Source organism: Micromys minutus, assembly GCF_963924665.1.
Source record: "Micromys minutus genome assembly, chromosome: 19".
NCBI lineage: Eukaryota > Metazoa > Chordata > Mammalia > Rodentia > Muridae > Micromys > Micromys minutus.
In genome coordinates, this window is record NC_137954.1 from 6295274 (window position 1) to 6314720 (window position 19447).

At 42.0% G+C, this 19447-nt stretch overlaps 1 protein-coding gene across 1 annotated transcript in view; it reads right to left on the reverse strand.

The window, feature by feature from the left end:
* DNAH7 (dynein axonemal heavy chain 7) overlaps positions 1-19447 on the reverse strand; it is a gene marked incomplete at both ends in the record, with an annotated part of 241149 nt that overhangs the window by 93544 nt on the left and 128158 nt on the right. Inside the window, 8 exons of the mRNA XM_080932888.1 lie at positions 717-1063; positions 1860-2190; positions 6439-6668; positions 8388-9260; positions 14177-14396; positions 15326-15452; positions 16450-16618; positions 18016-18171. Coding sequence (XP_080789014.1) covers positions 717-1063; positions 1860-2190; positions 6439-6668; positions 8388-9260; positions 14177-14396; positions 15326-15452; positions 16450-16618; positions 18016-18171 — 2453 coding nt within the window. The remainder of the gene's footprint in view (positions 1-716; positions 1064-1859; positions 2191-6438; positions 6669-8387; positions 9261-14176; positions 14397-15325; positions 15453-16449; positions 16619-18015; positions 18172-19447) is intronic.

Genomic DNA, 19447 nt, shown 5'->3' on the forward strand with positions numbered 1-19447 from the left:
AAAGTGTGAACAATGACAGTAAAGACTTGTGGAGTAAGAGCGGTTAAGCTGTCGTCCCTTGGAGTCTCAGGCTAAGACAGCTGCCAGCAGGTTCCAAGGCCCTGCCTATCGCTGCCTGCCTGGTGCTGAGATTGAAGGTAGTGTCCCCGTGCTTGGCTTCTCTTATGTGGTTCAGTGAGCTGAACATGGGTCCTCATGCAGAAAGACAAGCACGTTACAGACTGAGCTGTCTCCTCAGCCCAGATCTCTGTATGTCCCAGTGCTGGTAATAAAATCTATGTCCTCATACATGCTAGGCAAGTTCTCTACCACTCAGGTGCACCCCAACCTCTTCCCCATTTTAAATAAGATTTATGTTTACAAGATATATTTAAAAAATCAATCTTTACTACCATATCATAATTTCATATATTTTTAAGTGACTTAGTAAAAGTTTAGTACTTCTTCAATTTAATTTTTCAACTTAGTGAATAAATAAAAGCTTTGGGGAGACTTTAGACATCTTTTAGTATAGAGCATTCCTAACTCCCCAAACTTAAATGATCACTAAATTACATATTACTTTTCATTGCTATGGTTTGGGCTCTAGTCAAAATAAAAGCAGCAGTTGAGACGTGTGTTTTCTGATAACCGTTTCTCTTACATGGCTCCTAGCTTTCTCGTCTGTGTAAGGTGGAGAGCAAGCCCAACCCCCAGTCAGGCTTCTCCATACGCACTTGTCATAGGAATCCATTGCGATGACCCACTTGCACAGACCCTCTGCAGCTGTCGAAGCATTCCGAATCTTTTCTGGAACAAAGTCTGGGTTGGGGATATAACTCTTCCTTATGATATTCATGTACGCAGGAGGAATATTGTCTTTGTCGTACTCGTGAAGTGACTGCAGAAACCGTATGTCACCGAGAAGTCTCTTAGCAGGGCCCCAGAAATCCTCAATTTTCTTCCCTGAACCTGTTGGGTCAGGGATTTTGTCGGCTTTGATTCCTTTCAGTATGCAGATGGCTTCCATGACGAGCTTCACGCCGGCCGGGGGGCTCTTCATAGACTTCACAACGGTGATGTCCTTCAAAAGCAATGCTGTGTTATTAATAGAATTAAATGTCTGCTTTGTGCATCCTTTCAAACTAGGCTCTAAGGTACCTCAAGGTACAGACATGTTCTGTGTTGGGCAGGAATGGCAGCTATGGCAGAATCACGGCAGGAATTCTGACAAGTGGGCGGGAATCGAAGAAGAAGAAGAAGGAGGAGGAGGAGGAGGAGGAGGAGGAGGAGGAGGAGGAGGAGGAGGAAGAAAGAAGAAGAAGAAGAAGAAGAAGAAGGAGAAGGAGAAGGAGAAGGAGAAGGAGAAGGAGAAGGAGAAGGAGGAGAAGGAGAAGGAGAAGGAGAAGGAGAAGGAGAAGGAGAAGGAGAAGGAGAAGGAGAAGAAGAAGAAGAAGAAGAAGAAGAAGAAGAAGAAGAAGAAGAAGAAGAAGAAGAAGAAGAAGAAGAAGAAGAAGAAGAAGAAGAAGAAGAAGAAGAAGAAGAAGAATGGTATAATGATGGTGGAAATTTACAGTGGGGAGTGGCACAAGGTCCTGGAAGGGACCGCTGGGATGGAGCAAGGCTAGAGGGAAGAGGAGGATGTGGAACTAGTGGGGGCGGTGGGGGCAGTTGTGGGGATGGAGGCGGTGGTGGTGATGTCAACTGGCAGCTTTGTCCCTTTTCAAAAATGCCTTTGTCATGAGGACGCATTTCTTTTATCAGGTAAATGAGGGACTCCTCTTGCCAATTTAAAAATGTTCATAAAACCTGGAGGCTAATTTGAGAGAAACTAAGCCTCAGGCGGGGGGGGAGGGGGGGGGGCAGGGAACAGCTCTCACCTGAGCGGTCAGGGTATCAAGGGCAGCCAGTGCAGACTCCAGGATGGGGAGGGCTTCGGCCAAGTCCGCATCACATTCATCTTTGATGGCTTTGGCCGCCATGGCTTGATCGTTCGCTACAGTCTCGTCAGCTTTCACGATCTTCTCGGTTTTGGCCACCTCCATGGACTCCCTCTCGATTATTATCATCATTTCGTCGACCTCCCTGCTGGCAACTTTTAACTGCGGATGCAGCGCCTCCAGCTCACTCTGCATGGTGGCCACCTGGGAGGAAGCCGAGTCCAGCTTATCCAGACCCACCTCGTATCTCCTCTTCATTTTCATCACTTCACTGGAGGCAAACAGATGGAATCCGGTGAGAGGGATGGGGTGAGAGGGATGCAGGATCTGTTGTTTACCACATCAAGGGACACCCTGCATGATCCCGAGTCTTTCACCCCTTGGACATCACTAAAGGTGTGGCCTAAAAGACCCCCACAGGTATTAGGTATGAGAAAATAAAAATACAAACTTATGAACAAAGCCATGCTGCGTTGTTGTGCACAGTTGTGACCGAACAGTATCTTTCAGTCTTTACTGTGTTCTCAGTGCCTCTGGGCATATAACAAAGACTCCCGAGAATAAACAAGAACACAATTGCAGGACAGAGAGCTTCCAGTGCCAAAAAAAGAGAAGGCTCCCTTCAACATTAGTCTCCACAGTGAGCTGCTTCCAAAAAAAAGTTCTTGGAATAATTTCTTACTTCAAAGAGACCTTTGCCCAAAATAAGTCAACTTGAATATTGCCATAGGTGAAAATGTATTCACAAGTTATTAGATCTTCCCAGCTGTTAGGAAGTTGAGGCTAGCCAGGTTGCACTACATTAGCCTAAGGTACACAGCGAGACCTGTATTTAAAAGGTATTTAAATTATATCTTGAGATAGAAACTTTTAAAATTAAGACAAAAGAAAATTGATATTGGGAAAATCAATATTTTTTATGCAAAGTGATTTTAAAGGAATGATAACTGATTAGAAATAATTTTAGTCCTTTTGAATTTTGTTTTAATATTCTTTCTTTCTTTCTTTTATTTATTTATTTTTAATTGGATATTTTCTTTACTTACATTCCAAATGTTATCCCCTTTCCTGGTTTCTCCTCAGGAATGCCCCATCCCATCCTCCCTCCCTCTGCCTCTATGAGGTAGCTCCCCAACCCACCTACTCCCTTCCACCTACCAGCCCTGTTGTTCCCCTACACTGGGGCATTGAGCCCTCACAGGACCAAGGGCCTCTGCTCTTGTTGATGCCGGATAAGCCATCCTCTGCTACATCCGCAGCTGGAGCCCTGGGTCCCTCCGTGTCTACTCTTTGGTGGGTAGTTTAGTCTCTCGGAGCTCTGGGGGGGGGGGTCTGGTTGTCCATGTATGTTCTCTACTGAGAAAAATCTCCTTATCTATGACAATTTATTTTAAATTATTACATTTATTCAAAAGTGATATGTTTCAAAAATCAAGAAAGGAGCTGTAGTAAGACTAGACTATCTCTAGTTTGAGGTATACAAAGGAACCCAAAAGAGGAAAAACAAAACCAACCACCGGAAAGGCTGTGATAGGGAAGGAAAAGAAAGTCGGAAATGCACATTTCTATCATGTTGAATTCCTTCTGACAAAGTAATATTTGACAATAATAGAAACAGAGGGGCCAGATCTGTACTATATATAATTATAACCAACAGTCCTGTATTATGTGTGAGTTCCGTCTCCATCAAAGCCCGGAGCTCTACAAAGGAGACTGTAACAGCATTCATCACAGGTGACATTGTGATAGCTTAAGTACTGACTTCCGGTCAGGTGACACGGTGACGTGGCTTTCCGGTTATAACCAGCTATTGAGAGATCTGGGGTTCAAGCACAAACACAAGGCAAGAATTCCAGCTGAAATTAAAAGAGAACTTCAAATTTTAATTTGCAAGAACATTTGAAAGTGTTCATCAGAGAAGCGTCTCTGTACGGCAAACCAGGCCAATGACAGAAACCCACAACCGGCCATGGTACAAAGACCAGTGGATTGTCCTTCCGTGATACAGGTCCTGCAGCTGTGGCTCCGGAACATCAGAGGAAAGGGGACAGAAAGAGTCTAAGAGCCAGGACACTAGGAAGTCTGTTATGAGGCTGTCTCTCTTAGAAAGGACTACATAAACCAAGACTGAAATAAAAGCAATCTGAATAGAAATGTTAACATGGAAGGGGAAAATCTCACAGGGTCCCACCCGAGTCAAGGAGTGACTGACAAGAGAGGGAGAGTTAATCTTTCCCAGGGAAAAGCTCCCGGCTGTGTAACATAAAGTGGTCAGCCCTGCAACCATACACACAAACAACAAAAATAGACTCAGCAGGTTGTGTGTGTGTGTGTGTGTGTGTGTGTGTGTGCTTATAAAACAATAACGTAAGAGAAAGAGGCTATCAATTTGAGAAGGGGACATGGAAGGGATTGAAAGGAAGGAAGGAATGGGACAGGAGAAAAGATATAGTTATATTTTAATCAAAATTTAAAATAAATATTAAAAATTAACTTGCAGGAAATTATGAAGGGAAACTGAAAGATGAACCTAGAGAGGGAAACAAGAGTGTCTGAGACGCCGAGAAAGCCATGGCTCGCCATCTATCACATCAGTTCATGCCGATAGCTTTACCTTGGTTTCAGTCAAGATAACCTGAAATACCTCAAGTATACCGTGAGTATACAAGTCAGAGTCTTGTTCATGAATGATATCCAAAATTTAATCTCTGAGCATTTCCTTCATAGGCAAATCAAAAAGAAGAAGCAAGATTGCTTTAGGTAAAGAATCTTGAGAGCCAAATAAATAAAGAGAATCCTGTCAAATCAAGTAGCAGCCTTGGGCAGAAATTGTATATTTCATTAACCTGATGGAAAATGTGCTAATGGTAAGACTCACTAGGGAATGGTTCAAAGGGATCAGGACAGCCCAGCCTGGGAGAGGGTAGCAATGATACTCTAAGTGGGGCATAAGGAATGTCCCTTACGTGTCTTGGCACCATCTTGTTCAATATAAGAAACAAGACTTCAAAATACTTATGTTCTTGAGCTGCTTACTGGGAGATTGTGAATTTAATTATGGAAATACATACTAATATTTCATGTTAAGGAGTCTGTTTTAAGTACTTTTTTAATATTTATAAGAGTTTATTCTGTTAGGTTAATAGTCTTGAATCCATTGTAAATACAATGTAATTGAGCCATACATTATGGTCTCTGTTTTAGGTATTTTTTTTTGTTTTTTTTTTTTAAGTCTCTAGAATTTTTATAATGTATAATTTATGGTTCACAGTACAGATAAGTTTGATTAACTACATTCATAAATTATTTAAGTAACTAAACTTGATTTGTTAAAACAAAGGTAAAAATATGTCAAGGGTAAAAATGCAAAGTTATCCAGTTCCCTGCTGCAGGCAATGTTACTGTGCCTCTCAATAAAGTCTTGATTGCTTTCCCTTTGCTAAATGTATAAATACAATACAGAATTCACTTTAGTGAGCATCTGAGACCCAGTATTAACTGAAGGCTTTCTTAAGGAACACCACTAAAACTTTCTAAATTTCCAACTTTCAAGTTTAATGTCAATAAACTTAAATTTTAGAATATGCATTCCAACTATTAATTTTGTAGACAAAAAGAAGATTTAGGGTCAACTTTTCTGAAAACTCATGTTGATAGTAGCATAGTTCATTGACATTTTCTAAACTTTTAACCTCTAATCTTAGCATTAGTAACTTAGATTCAAGTGCATTTCAAGTATAAACAAAGGAAGTTGGAGGTCAATGTCTCTGAAGAGGTCATGTGGACACTGGCTGCAGCTTTTGCCTCTTGCACTCGGTCTTGTCATTTTCAAATGGAAGGTTAGAGAAGAAAAGCTAGCTCTAAAAACTGAATGGTGGTCTCTGGGATTGGAGCTGTGGTGCTCCCAAAGAGACAGCCTATCCATCAGCTTGTTCCTAATAAAAGGGGGAAACACCCCTCTTTAATGATTCCCCCTCGGCATCATTATCGAGGGATCCTAGGGAGTTACCCACTGCCCTTTAGGGAACGCCTCGTTCTTCTATGTGTGGGGGCAACATGTTCTTGGAGGCACACATGTGTATTAGCGTTTTGCAGCCAGTGGTCAGTCACCTTGGGGTTTCATTCCTCAAACACCATCCTTAGTGAAGCTGGCTGGCCCAGGATTAGCCTGTCTCCATCTTCCTGCACCAGGATTATAAACACATGCTGCCACGCCCAGCTTCTGCTCCCCACTGGGTTCTGGGGAAACGATTAAGACCCTCTTGACTGTACAGATGTCACCTCAGTGATACCTCCATTCTTGTAGTAAATGCAAAAATAAATTTGTGCTGTGCTAAGCAACATAACTACACCCAAGAGTAGACTGTTTCCTCCCCTCAGACTCTGTCGGCCCTGACACTCGGTTTTGATAAAACAGTGTGCTCACGGGCAAAGCATTTGGTTGCACCATTGCTATGTCATTTTTATACAAACACTCTTAAACTTTCATTGCTTACTTAAAGACACATTTCATCCTTACTTTCTTTTCTTTTCTAACAACAGTTTGAAGGTAGAGATCAATTCCAGGTAAGATGTGGGAGTCACATAATTGTATCTTTGGAGTTCATTGTAGAAGGACTTTGAGAGGTTGATCGTAGAAGTGTGGAAGCTTTTACACATGTCAATACAGCCTTCTCGGATCTCCTCGGACATCTCAATGTCTTCCAGGAACCGCGAGGCAACTGCTTCCAGGGCATCTTCCGGCCATGACTAAATTTAAAATGAATATTTTAGCAATTCCTCAAGGTCGGTCTGTAATATGATCCTGTTACCACTGCGGCCCTCTGCAGGGTGTGGGCTGGAGACAGAGAGGAAGTGAGAAAGACAGGCTCATGGACAGCCTTCTTCCTGCCCTTGACTGCTTAAGGCAGACTGACAGTGGCCAGGGCAGGTAGCAACTCTGTCCAGTTTACTCCAGATTAGAGACATTGCTGACAAGTGTTAAGAGGACAAGAAAGAGATCTAAACTAATGTGTGTTTCCCTGTGTAGAATATTCATTCATTTAATCTTCCTCTCGTTTTTACACTTTCCTGTTAAACTACAGAGTTACATAATGACTGCAACCTAGGTACCTCTTGGATAGCTCACAGACATCCTCGCTGTCAACACGCCTGTGCCACGATTCCTCCCTCCCCACCAGAGCTGCATCCTCCCCAAGTCAGCAAACTTCACCAGCAGCCACTGATGTCACTGGGTCAAAACACAGGGATCATCCTTCCTCTACTCCTCTTCGCCAGGCACCCCAGAGATCACGTCCAACCCCCCCTTCTTTCCATACCATCCTCACTTGCGTTTTTGTTACCTTCAGCCAATGTGTTCCAGTGCTAGCCTTGCTGCCTTCATTCTCAAAATATAAACCGCACTCACAGCACAGTTCCCAGCACAACTCAGGAAGTCCTCCCAGGAAGTCTTCCCAGAAGTCCTCCCTGTGAATATGTAATAAGATCCCAACCAACTTGCAAAGTTTTATCTGATTTGGCCCTTCCTAACTTTCTAACTTCAACCATGATGCTTCCCTCTGAGTTCTTCTCCTCCCTTTATCCTAATCCGGTCTCTTCCACCCAGCCCCCATTTTTACTAGTTTGCATCTCTTTCAAGGTCTGGGTCCTGGTCAGTTTTGTTTGTTTGCTTTGCTTATTTTCTTTTAAAGGTTGTAGAAAGCCTCGAGTCCCTGTATGAACCTCTTTATCTCTCATGGTTAAGATATTACCTAGTAGGTGCAAAGCAAGAAAGAAGGAAACAAAGGCTGCCCACCTGAAGTAAACCGTGAAGCAATAGAGGTATGGGGCCTAGGTAAATCTCCAGCATCATAAATGCTTGTGTCAGATCTACATGCAGAATTTCAGCTACAGCCCCACGTTCACTATAAGTGGGAAGGCTGTTCCGCGGTGCCATAGAAAGCCTGGGGACATCTGGATTCTCATAAATGTGCTGCTTTTTTCCCCCAAGTCTTTGCCTTCACTTCTCTGGTCTCAGCCTGTGCTTTCTGACAAAGCTATACTACCAAAAATCCCCACAGTGTTTTTCCTTCTGACTTTTGTTGGGTTTGGTAAATAGGGCAGAGGGTGGGGTAAGCCAGAGGGTGGGAGCTGTGCGGATTCTATATGTCCTCCCATGATGCCCTCTTGACTCTCTTCCCCTCACAGTGTTTCTCTGACCCTCCAAGCTCTTCTCAGCCAGGACTTCAAGTATGGTGCTTCCTATCAGGATCCTGATAGAAGGACAGATTAACCCTAAAATTCTGTCCTGTGGTACATTGGTATTAATGAATGATGTTTTATGACATTTATGTTGTTATAACTGCATCTGATCCATCATGACCACAACTTTGCTAGTCTACGTTTTGAGGTGGAGTCTATAAAACATTTCATGTGATGATGGAGGTTCAACATTTCAAGCATTCTACCTAAATCTTACATGGACAATACCTGAAACCAGTCAATGGTACAGCAGTTAACAAGCGCAGGGAATTTCCGAAGACGGATCCGAAATGCGTCTCCGATGGGACTCATGGCTAAGACTACATGCAGCTGGTTGCGGCAGCGGTCAATGAACATGTTGAAAAGCGCTATGGGGCTCCCGTCTGTCTGTTTGGTTTTATCCCGTTGACGATCTAACTGACGCATCTTTTCACATATTTCTTGCTTCTCATCTAAAGCGAAGAGGTTTGGAACCTCCCCAGCATTTAGGAGATTGTTGACATCTTCTAGAAACGACTCGCGTTTGATTTGTGTGTCCGTGAACAGAAAGACCCCTTGCATGTCATTTTCTGCACATTTTCTTAAGATCACTTTTAGATCTTCATGCCACTCATGGCTACCGTAGCCCTTGGAGATCTCCACCTGGAAAACGGAATAATCAGCCATGTGTGCAGCCAGTCTGGTGACCGACTGCCTTCCGCTCCCGCCCACCCCCACCAGGAGGGCGTGGCTCCGCGGCTGCTTCAAGATTCGAGAAATCCTACTTATGTGTTCTATGGCAAATCGGAATAAGACCAGGTTCATGGGTTTTTTGCTCATATTGTTATATTCTTCTAGATGGCCTTCTACAATCACCCTGAGAGCATCCACATTTGCAATTTCTCTGTAGCCGAAATCTTCCCTCTTAGGATCATGGAAATCACAAAACATTAAACTTCTTAAATCGTCTTCTTCTACAGTGCCATCATGATCAAAATCCAAGTTTTTAAACAGGTCATGAAAATCTTCCTGCATGTAGTTTTTCAGAATTTCTTGTATGTAGTTAATAAGCCAGCTTCTGTCAGCATTATCCAGAAGGCGATCATAATATACTCTGAGGACCTGAATAATTTTAAAAGTGGCATTAAGAATATTTTTTATGTTTGCTCACTTATTTTGTGTAAATTAAAAAAAAAAAACATAAAATAGGTAGTACAAAATGCCATCACAAACTATCTACAGGTTTTCTTCCAAACATATGGGAATACTTAAGAGTATCTCATAATAAAGTTTAAATATTAATTTTAACCATGTCTATTTGATATAATAGTTACTTTTGGCAATCAATACATGAAAATTAATTTGTACTCAGCCATGACGCTGATGAATGATACCAATGGCCAGCATGGCAGGACAGCCCTAAGGGTACAGCAGTAGCACACATGCCTTGGTGGTAACCACCAGCTCTCTCGTTGGAGTTGAAACCCTTCAAGAGAGAAATTACATCTGGTACTTGAAATTTAGATAACTACCCAGTGCTAGTAAAGTCACGGTTATTGCACGGGGACCCTACAACTAGTACTTGACTAAACCTTCATACCCCCAGCAGTAATCTAAAACATGTATCCTTGCTCTGAAGGTGACTGCAGTCTTCAGCCCTCGTGAAGAAAACTTGTCTTTGCAACAGACGGCAAACACCACACAAAAAACCACAACCAATAAAAATGCAAAACTGTGGGGCCCAGTCCCAACGGATACAGCTACAAGGCATTCCCACACCTAAGGCTCAGGGAGCAACGGGGAAGACAGGGTGGAAAGACCATAAGAGTCAGAGGATCGGGAAGTTTGCTTAGTTTGTTTAGTGTGAGTAGTGAACGGTTGTTACATATTTATGTATACACACACACAGCGCCAGTAACGACTGGTAAAAGCAAGAGGCCACAGATCCAAAGGAGAGAGGGAAGGGGCATATGGGAGGGTTTGGAGGGAAGAAAGGGAGAAATGTTGTTTGTAATTACAATCCCAAATAAATAAATACAGAAATAAATAAGCAAAATTTAAAAGCGACTTGCAGAGTCTGGTGAACTGTGTATATGCAAAGAAACTGAGGCCCTGGGAAGGTGACTGACTACCTCAGCTGGTCCGGAACTCTGGGATGAATATTTCCCTTCCCAGGATGTTTTTTTTCTTTTCCAAGCCTTGTAATGTTTTAAAGGTTATTGGCAAAAGTTATTTGTTGTGGTTTTAAGTACATGCTTTGGACAATCGCCTTAGATCAAGCAACAGTTGTTTTAGGTATTTGGTAGATGTCTGAAGTAGCCCAGGTAGAAGTTACTACAGAAACAGTATATTAAAATAAATCTGATTCCAAGCATATAATCTGGGGCCACAATAAGTAAGCATCCTTTGGCCTTCAACAAGTACTTCTTCCTGCTGATTCTTACTGTCCTGAGGTTCACTTTGGACTGAATTACACAGCCCTGCATTTGGAGACCGGGCCTTTAAGAGACAATTTACAGCCAAATGATATCAAAATGGCCCCTAATCTGACAAAACAGGAGGTATAGCTGTGGGAAGAAGATGCTTTGCTAGCATGTTTTCTTGCTTTCCTGCCCCACCCTTTCTCTAACTCTGAGGACAAGCTTTTGAAAATTAGCACACCAAGTGTTTGCTTTTATTATGGTGAGTTCAGTTGTAAGTTTTTCTGCTGTATGACAGACATGTCACACTTATCTAACACGTGGTTTACAAACGCTGTCACTCTCCTATGAATCATCTTTCCACTTCCTCAGTATCCTCTGCAGCATGAAAACAGTTTACTTTTCGTGAAATCCATTCATCTCTTTCTCTCTTTGGGGTTGTTTGTTTTGCTTTTGTTTTTGTAAAGTACCTATATTTAACAAGTAAGCTAGGTAATATGCTTGCTAAAGTTTGGGCACCATGGAGAAACCACAAGGAATGAGAAGAAACCAGTTTGCTTCAAAAGCCTTTTGTGAAATGATATCAAGCCCTTTCCAGATATTGCTAGAAAGGAAAGAAGGCACCAAATACAGTCTTCCACATGTATTAAGCCCTGAAGGAAGCTTTCTTACATGAGCAGGAATAAACCCCAGATTGAGTGCAAATACATTTTTTGAAATACTAAAGACCATGTGTCAAATGTTCTTGGAATGGAGGATAAATCAGAGAAAGAAAGGGAAAAGAAATTTTCCTTGAGAAGCTGGCGTGCTAAGGGAGAGATAGACAATACACCTAACAAAATACCCCCCCAACAAGCTAGGAGCTGCTAAATGCTAGGGAAAGTGGGGAAGAGAACAACTGTAGGTGGGAGTGGACTGGTGGGCTGTAGGATTAAACTGCACGGTCAGGAGAGACCTCACTGAGGCCAGATGTGACCTAAGGCAAAGAGGTGGCTAGGTTTGGACACACAACTTCCATCAAAAAAGCTGTCCCGACACCCTGAAGGGAAGGGGTTTAGGTATACACACACACACACACACACACACACACACACACACACACACACACACCTGAGAATATAAAATAGTCATTAAAATTACAAGTTATTTTTTGTAACCCTAACCCTAACCCTTGTTAAATATTCAAAGAATTATTAGCCATTGTTAAAGTTAAATAGTCTGATAGAATCTGCAAAGGGCTCAAAGGAGATTGTGTATGTCACACATGCACAACAGCATGTATGAAGCACTCACTGGCTAGAAAGAAGCAACAGCTTCATATATATATACCCAAGTGATAAAGGTCTGCTACTCAATACCCACTTTGCCTGCCCCTTCCTTTTATGTGTTCATGCATCACTATTTACTGAGAGCTTCTTACCTCCCATGCGCTGGGGAACGTGTTTGACAAGGAAAAGCTGATGCAGGAGCAGAGACAGCAAGAAAACAAGCTCACAAGAGCTCAGAGTGTGCCAGGAGACATAAAGCAGAGTGATGCTTAGTGACTCTGTGGGTCTGGGTGGCTCCTACAATTGTACAGTATCCTGTTTAAAGGGGTCTCTGAGCAGGGACCACAGACAGGCATTCTATAGAATGAGAAGAAAATACTGCAGACAGAATAGGCAAAGCCCCTGAAATGGAAAAGGCTAGATGTTCCTGGAGTAAGATTGTCTCATGATGAAATGCTTCCTTGCTCTAAATCTCTCTCTAACTGCAGAATTTATGTGTTGAAATCTACCGTCCAAGCTGATGGTAGAGCTTTGGGGTGGTAATCAAGTTATGAAGCAGAGTCCTCATAAATAAATTCATTTTTATAAAGAAGCTGCAGAGTCCCCGATATTGTGAATCTGGGGCGGGGGGTGGGAGAGCTGTGTCTACCAACAAGCAAACTCTCGGCAGATTTGGACAGTCCTGGCCTCTAGAACTGTTTGAGATAAAATGCCTGCTCTTGATAAGCCTCTCTATAGAATCTAAAGGTTCTTGGTTAAATTATCCACCACCCCCAAGAAGGTATTAAATGTAAGAGTCATATTAAGGTAATGATGAAAACTACAGCAGGTGATACATAGTTCACTTTAGAAGATGTGGTTTATTAGGACAGAAGGACCCAAGGCCATGCTCCAGGTGGAGGGACAGCATTAGACAGTAACAAAACAGCAAGTGTAAATGAGGCCTCATGGAGAAGGAAGGGGTTCCCTTTGAAACCCAGAGAGTTGCTTCATGAAGGAGAGAGAGGAGGAGTGGGTGCGTTGGAGAGGAGCCTCCTTGGAGAGCAGCTTTCACGACACTTCCCTGAACAAATTCCAGGAACAGATGGCTTATCAGACATTTATAAGCTGGAGGGGCTAGAGGGAACTTTCACTTCAAACGATTTAGTGCATGGCTGTGTTTGTGATAAAGAGTATAGAGAAGTTAGGTCCCACACTAAGAGCTTTCAAGTCAGTGAGTGCTGCTTCTTAAATCTGCCCCACAGCCAGCTGCCGGGAGGCATGGGCTCCGTGAAGTGGCCTGGACTTTTAGAAGCGCCCACTGTCTTTTAGGGACAGGCGATGTTCTAACAGGCGCACACTCTTCCAGTGGCCTTAACACACCATCCTTGGCACCCTCTCTAACTTCTAGGCTATTTCTATGATTCACTTGCCCACTAAACACGGAACCTCTGTCGCTATGCCCACACGTGGGGCTCACTCAGCCAAGAATGACAGTGGGTGTCATACTTCCAGGAGAACAATATTAACCTTGCTGAGGCTGTAACTTCCAAGTTCAGATGGCCGCTAGGATTCCGATTTGTCTTTATAAGGATTTAGGAATTCAGGTACCTAAAGTGCCCTGGGAAACTGGTTTTCGGGGATCTTTTAAACTTTACCAACTGCAGCACATGGGTTCACTGTAACAGCATATCGAAACTGCTAGGTTAGTACAAACAAAAACAACTATATTATTCACATACGGAACATGGGACAGAGCTGGGTGTTTCCACCTATTTCTAGTCCCTGCTACATTTAAAATATCAAACTAATATTTTCTATGTGTCATTTTTTGTGTTTTCTCCCTTCCCCCCTTCTACCAAGTCTTTCGAAGAAAATGCACACACAGGAAGAACATCCTTGCCTCATTCCCCAGAGAACTTAAGAGATCTCTTCTGGGATCCTAACACTGGTTAGCTTCATGGTTTTATTTTCTTTGGGCCATTTCCAAATAAACAACAACATTAGCTGATACAGTCACTGTTTATAAAACCACCTGTTTAACATTTCTTATCACAAGCAAACAGATAAAACATGTTTAATAAGGACCTCAGGAGGGTTACGATGCTTAAAGGAAATGGGCTGAAATTAATTAATAATTAATTAATAATTAATTAATTGATATTCTGTATGCCAAAGTAGAAGATTAGACGTTAAGTACTTTAAAATTTAAGGTATTAAATACTTTAAAATGTGCTTTGGCAATTCCCTAATTAGGGCCAAATACCTACTGGCCTTCCTACATGCATCCCTAAGCATTCCCTTTGACCCGGTCACTGCTACGGTAGGTCTCACCCTTCTGCAATCACATTTGAATGATGTGGAATTTTACCTCATGGACCCACAGGCGTTTAATGGCCTCTTTGTTTTCTGCTGTTTCTGGTCTTGACAAACAAACACCTTGTATGACGCGGGAGAAATCACGGAGGTTGAACAAGTAGTGGGACTTAGCTGGAGTAGGTAAGAGATTCTTCATGGCATCTTTGTACAGGGCCATGGTACCGTTCACAATCTGTGTTGTCAAATCTAGAAAATCATCTGGAAACTTATAACTTCGGGGAAAGATGTAAGCAAAAGTTAGCAAACACAGGAACACTTCATGTGACTAAAGTAACATTTTGGTTGCAATTCAATCAATTTAGCTTATAAAAATTCCCTTTTTACTTATTTTCAAGCCAAAGGAACCCTGGGCATTCAGCAGGACCAAGGGGCATAGTGGATTTCAAGTGTGCAAAAAAGCATAAGAACCAGGCAAAGCCACTATGCTCAAACCCAGAGCTTCCTAACTCTTTGACTCTTTGGTATTTCCAATTTCATATCAACAGGGTGCATAAAAATTGCTATTTTCAGAGAAAAAGGAGAATAAAAATTACAAAGGAAAAGAAGAATAAAAGAGCAAAAATATGATTAGGGTAGAATAAAATATAGAGAGATTATTCATTTGGAAAGATTGGTTACATTCAACTCTTGGTTAACAGGAAGCCAAGTATCTCTTCTCTCTCATTACTGGGCTTGACAGCAAAATAATTTCCCATGAACAGGCACCAGAGGGCCAAGATGGCTGACAACCAAATAAGAATGGCTCCAGGATGCCCACTGGTCTTCTGGGTTAAACTTGAATCCCTAGAGCTGGGGAACATTTCCCTGGGGAATAGGCTCAAATCTCTGTTCTGAACTTTGGCATGGAAACACCTCTTGCAGGTTTCCACAAAAGGATATCAAACTCATAACATAAACTGGGCACTTCTTTTCAGCCTTAAGTGTAGTCAGTTATGAAACCTCAAGACAAGCACCCACACATGGACACACTGCAGAACAGAGTGCAGTGGCCCATTTGGGACAGAGTGACATCAGCTGTTACCTTTTCCTGTCCAGGAGACTTTCATAGGAGCATGTAATGACTACTACTTATTGGCTATGTTGCTGCAGACTTTATACTCTTCAATGAGGAAGACGAGAGAAGCGCTCTTAAATTACCTACCAGGTCCTTAAGTGCCAGGTCAGGATCCTGGAGAAGATTGTGAACATAGACTTGTCGCTAAACTCGTTGATGGTCACAATATTGAAATGTCTCATGTAGCGAGGGGTTATAGGATTCCGGCCGCCACCTAAAGATTGGAAAAGATAATTCTTACTAATATTGCTAGAATAATACCAAAGTACTTTCTTCACTATTTGGAAATTTAAAGTAGCCTGGAAGATAGATAATCAATTCATGCTAAGCCCAAAGATTTAAAAGTAATTACCTATTTGGGGAGACACAAATATCAAACTCATATACACTCGAACTTAAGATGAGGTTTTTCTAATGAAATTACTTGATTAAATTCCTTTTGGTGATTCTGTTCTAACTCCTCTCCTACATCTTGACCAGTTGCATATAAGGCTAGTCTAGAAGTGCACACATCTCTTTCACCGGGTACTCAGAGGAATCTGAGAAATGTCAACCTTCCACAGAAGAATGAGCACATTTTCCAACACATGAGTTCCGTAAGTGACAGCACGTGACATGTCACTTCACAGAACAGTTTCATACTTCAAGTATATTTAAAACTGTATCATATTTAAAGTGTACAGGGCTGGGGACAAAGCTCAGGGGAAGGACAGAGGTTTACCACATTCCAGGCTCTCAGCTCAACAAATAAGACACACAAATAACAGTTACTTTAAAAAGGGATTTTTTTCTCACATATTCTCAGTAAAGAAGTAATTTCAAAAGTATATAATAATTTTAGCATATAGTGTGCACGAACATAGTCTCTGAGGCAGTATGGAGTTCTTTTCTCAGTCAGATGTCAGACTGAAGGCAGAAGGAAGATAGAGAGAGATCTCTCCGGTTAGCAGAGCCATCTTAGGCATGACAGGATTACTCGTTTTACAAACTCCTCTTTGAAAAGAACAGGAAATGGAAGAGTTCATCCCTCTGGGTTCTCACTACTTTAATTACTCTTAGCAAATTTCAAATGCAGGGCCTGGCAAGAAGGGCTGAACACTGGTGTGGGATGATGGTTATCTGGGATGTATTCCAGATTCTCCACTCATCCCTGTAGACACAGACAGAGTGATTTTTCTCTTAGCAGTCACAGACTCAGAATGTATGCATACCTGGAGGACCCATAGCGCACATGATCTGGATATCCACTAGTTTAATCACAGAGCAATCTTTGAGGTCGTACCAATTCCAATGATCTAACCACTGTCTAAGTAATTCGATGGGAGGCTGAGCCCCATAGACCTCTCGAGCAGGCATGTTCACATCATCTACAAAGACAACCTAAGAAAGAAGGAGATTAGAGAATATTTGTACTTAAGTCTCTTGTGGTGGAACATGCCTATAATCCCTGCACTTGGGAGGCAGAGGCCGGAGATCTCTGAGTTTGAGGCCAGCCAGGTCTGTACAGTGAGTTTCGGGCCACCTAGGGCTACATTAGTGAGACACTGTCTCCAAAACATAAAATAAAATAATAGAATAGAAAATACTAGCACTTGACATAGAACCCTGCTATATAAATGATGTTGACAGAGTGCTTGTGTTCTTACAGCTGTAGGATGTACACCTGAGAGGTGGTTGTTTCTTTTTCAAACAAAAGCACTATCTTTAGGTTCCTACAGAAATAAGGAGTTCTGCTCATTGCTGATATTTATAGGTTGATGGTTCAAGGCTTACAAATCCTCTTAGGCGATACATGGCTCACTGTACTTTTGCCCTCTGTGAAACACTCTGAATTATTAACTTGCAAAGAAAGGTGTGGCTGTTAGGTGGGAGAGAGAGCCTTTGAGTGGTGAAGGCTCAGTTGAGAAGGGGGTTCCTTGCAGGGAAGTATAAATAAGTCATGTTTTAGGGAGAGTTCTTCAAGAAAAGAAAGCATTAAACATGCTACGACTGTTAGTACAGGCATTAAAGTCTAATTTTTCATATCAATATTTTGTTTTCAATTTGAAGGGCAAAAGCTTAACAATATCAAAGGGCAGGCACTAAAAGTGACATCAAGATGCGCATTGTCATACAAATATGATCAGTTATGGGGTCTTTTTAAAACAAGTATGACCTGTCCTAAGAATTTTTTTCTTTTATTTCTTCTTTTGTTTTTCTTTTTTCCTTTTTGAAGCAAGGCCTTTTGTATCCAGAGCTGGCTCAGTATGTATCCAGGAACGGCCCTGAATTTCTGGCGGCCCTGCCTCTATGTCCTGACAACTGGCCTCACAGGCTTTGCCTCTGCACACGTTTGCTGGTGATCAGACCCAGGGTTCCGCACGTGTCAGGTAAGTACTCCACTTGGTATGTTATATTCCAGACCCAGGACATTTAAAACTCAAAAATCATCATGTGAAAGAGAAGTCTAATGAGATAGAAAGACATCTCAGAGTGTAAGTGCCCACCGTCAGAACGTAATGCCCTGGGTTTGATTCCAGAATACATGGTTGAGGGAGAGAATTCATTTCCAAAAGTTGTCTTTTTGCTCCAACACATGCTTCCTCCCCCCTTCTCTCTTTTCTCCTCCTTTCCCCCCCCCCACCCAACACAGACACCAAATCATTTATAACAAAAACAAAAAATAAACAAAGATGCCAATCTTTAGCCTCCTGGGTTTCCTTGTTCTGACTGTGGCAGTGGGCGTGACGGGCCCAGTACTGCACTAGAGAGAGAACAAACAGTGGGGAAGCCCTTACCATTCTCTTGCCTAAGGGGGGGCCAAAAACTCCTTTTCTTCTTTTGTCCAGTTTCGACATGATGATATTCTGAGTTTGGGCTGCTGTAGTTTGGGCCGAGAAGTTAACTATAAGAGGTTTGTAGATGTCCTTGTTTAGTTGATTTAAAAGAAAGTTCTATACAACAGGAAATAACAGAGTGAGCCACAGTGGAAATCTATTTTGTCATTTCAGAATAAACATGAAGCATCACTGTTGACAAACTTGAGTTTAATCTGACATATCTGAACAATGCAAAGAAGGAAGGAAGGAAGGAACAACAGTTACCATGGCAACAGTGTGTCTCTACCTGCCCAGCTGCTTTGCATGTCTCCTCTCTGATCTCCACAACCACATTACTAGTACACATTACTCAACAGGAGCCAGCAAGGATTAAGAGGTTAGGAAAGTTACCTCCGGCCTTAGCGCCTTAGCGGAGGACAAGCATTCAGCCGCCTTTGTCTCTGAATAGACATGGTTCCTTTAGATGCTCATTAAGACCTCGGTTCTTTCATGCCCAGGCATCTTTCTGTCAGCTACACTTAAGTAACAGCACTGCATTTCAAGCAGAATTGACTGGAAGGCAAGTGTTAGAAGTGTGGCTCTTATCAGTGTGTGTATGGGAGAAACAATAGCTAGATGTAATTTCATGGAAGGTAACACTTGTAATGCCAGTACAATCTACACCTGGGTTGAATTTGAATTTGGTTTTTAATGCTAGTACAACCTATTGGCTTGTGTATAAACAGCAAAAAGTTGTGTTTTCCTCAGATTCTGCCTCAGTAAATGAATGATACCAAGACAGCCAGCATACACCCACATAGCTTTCAGAATGGTTAAAGTATTGGACTTAAATTGAGATATTGCAAGAACCAGAAGCAAACGTCAAAGGCTGGAGGAATGTGAAACAGTGAGAAACCTGGGGTGGAAGGCAGTCTAGCCACAGTGCCTTCCTTCCCCTCCTCTAGCTGAGATTTGGTTACCTCACAACCTAGAGCTGGGATAGTTGGGGACCCACTGTGGGAAGTCCGTCTTCTTATTACGCGGTAGTACCAGTTGTAAATTAACTCAGAAAATTCACCATCAAGTCTAGCTACTAAAACTATTTTCAAGAGAAATAATCCTCACCCTAAATAAGTTATTCTTATATCAAACTGAGTGGGGCAGTGATTCAGTAACATCAAACAACATTATCACATATGCAGCCCACCAGAGATAAAACTGCTAAGAGTTTTCTTTCTTTCTTTTTTTTAAGATACATCTTTAAAGAGTTTTCTAAAAATAAAAGACAACCGCTCCCAAATTCCCTACAATTTAAACAACAGAACAGTTGAGTATTATTTTTAAATGAAGCCAACCTTAAACATGATCTTTCTTAGGATGAATGCTTTAACCAAATACATTTACATCTCTG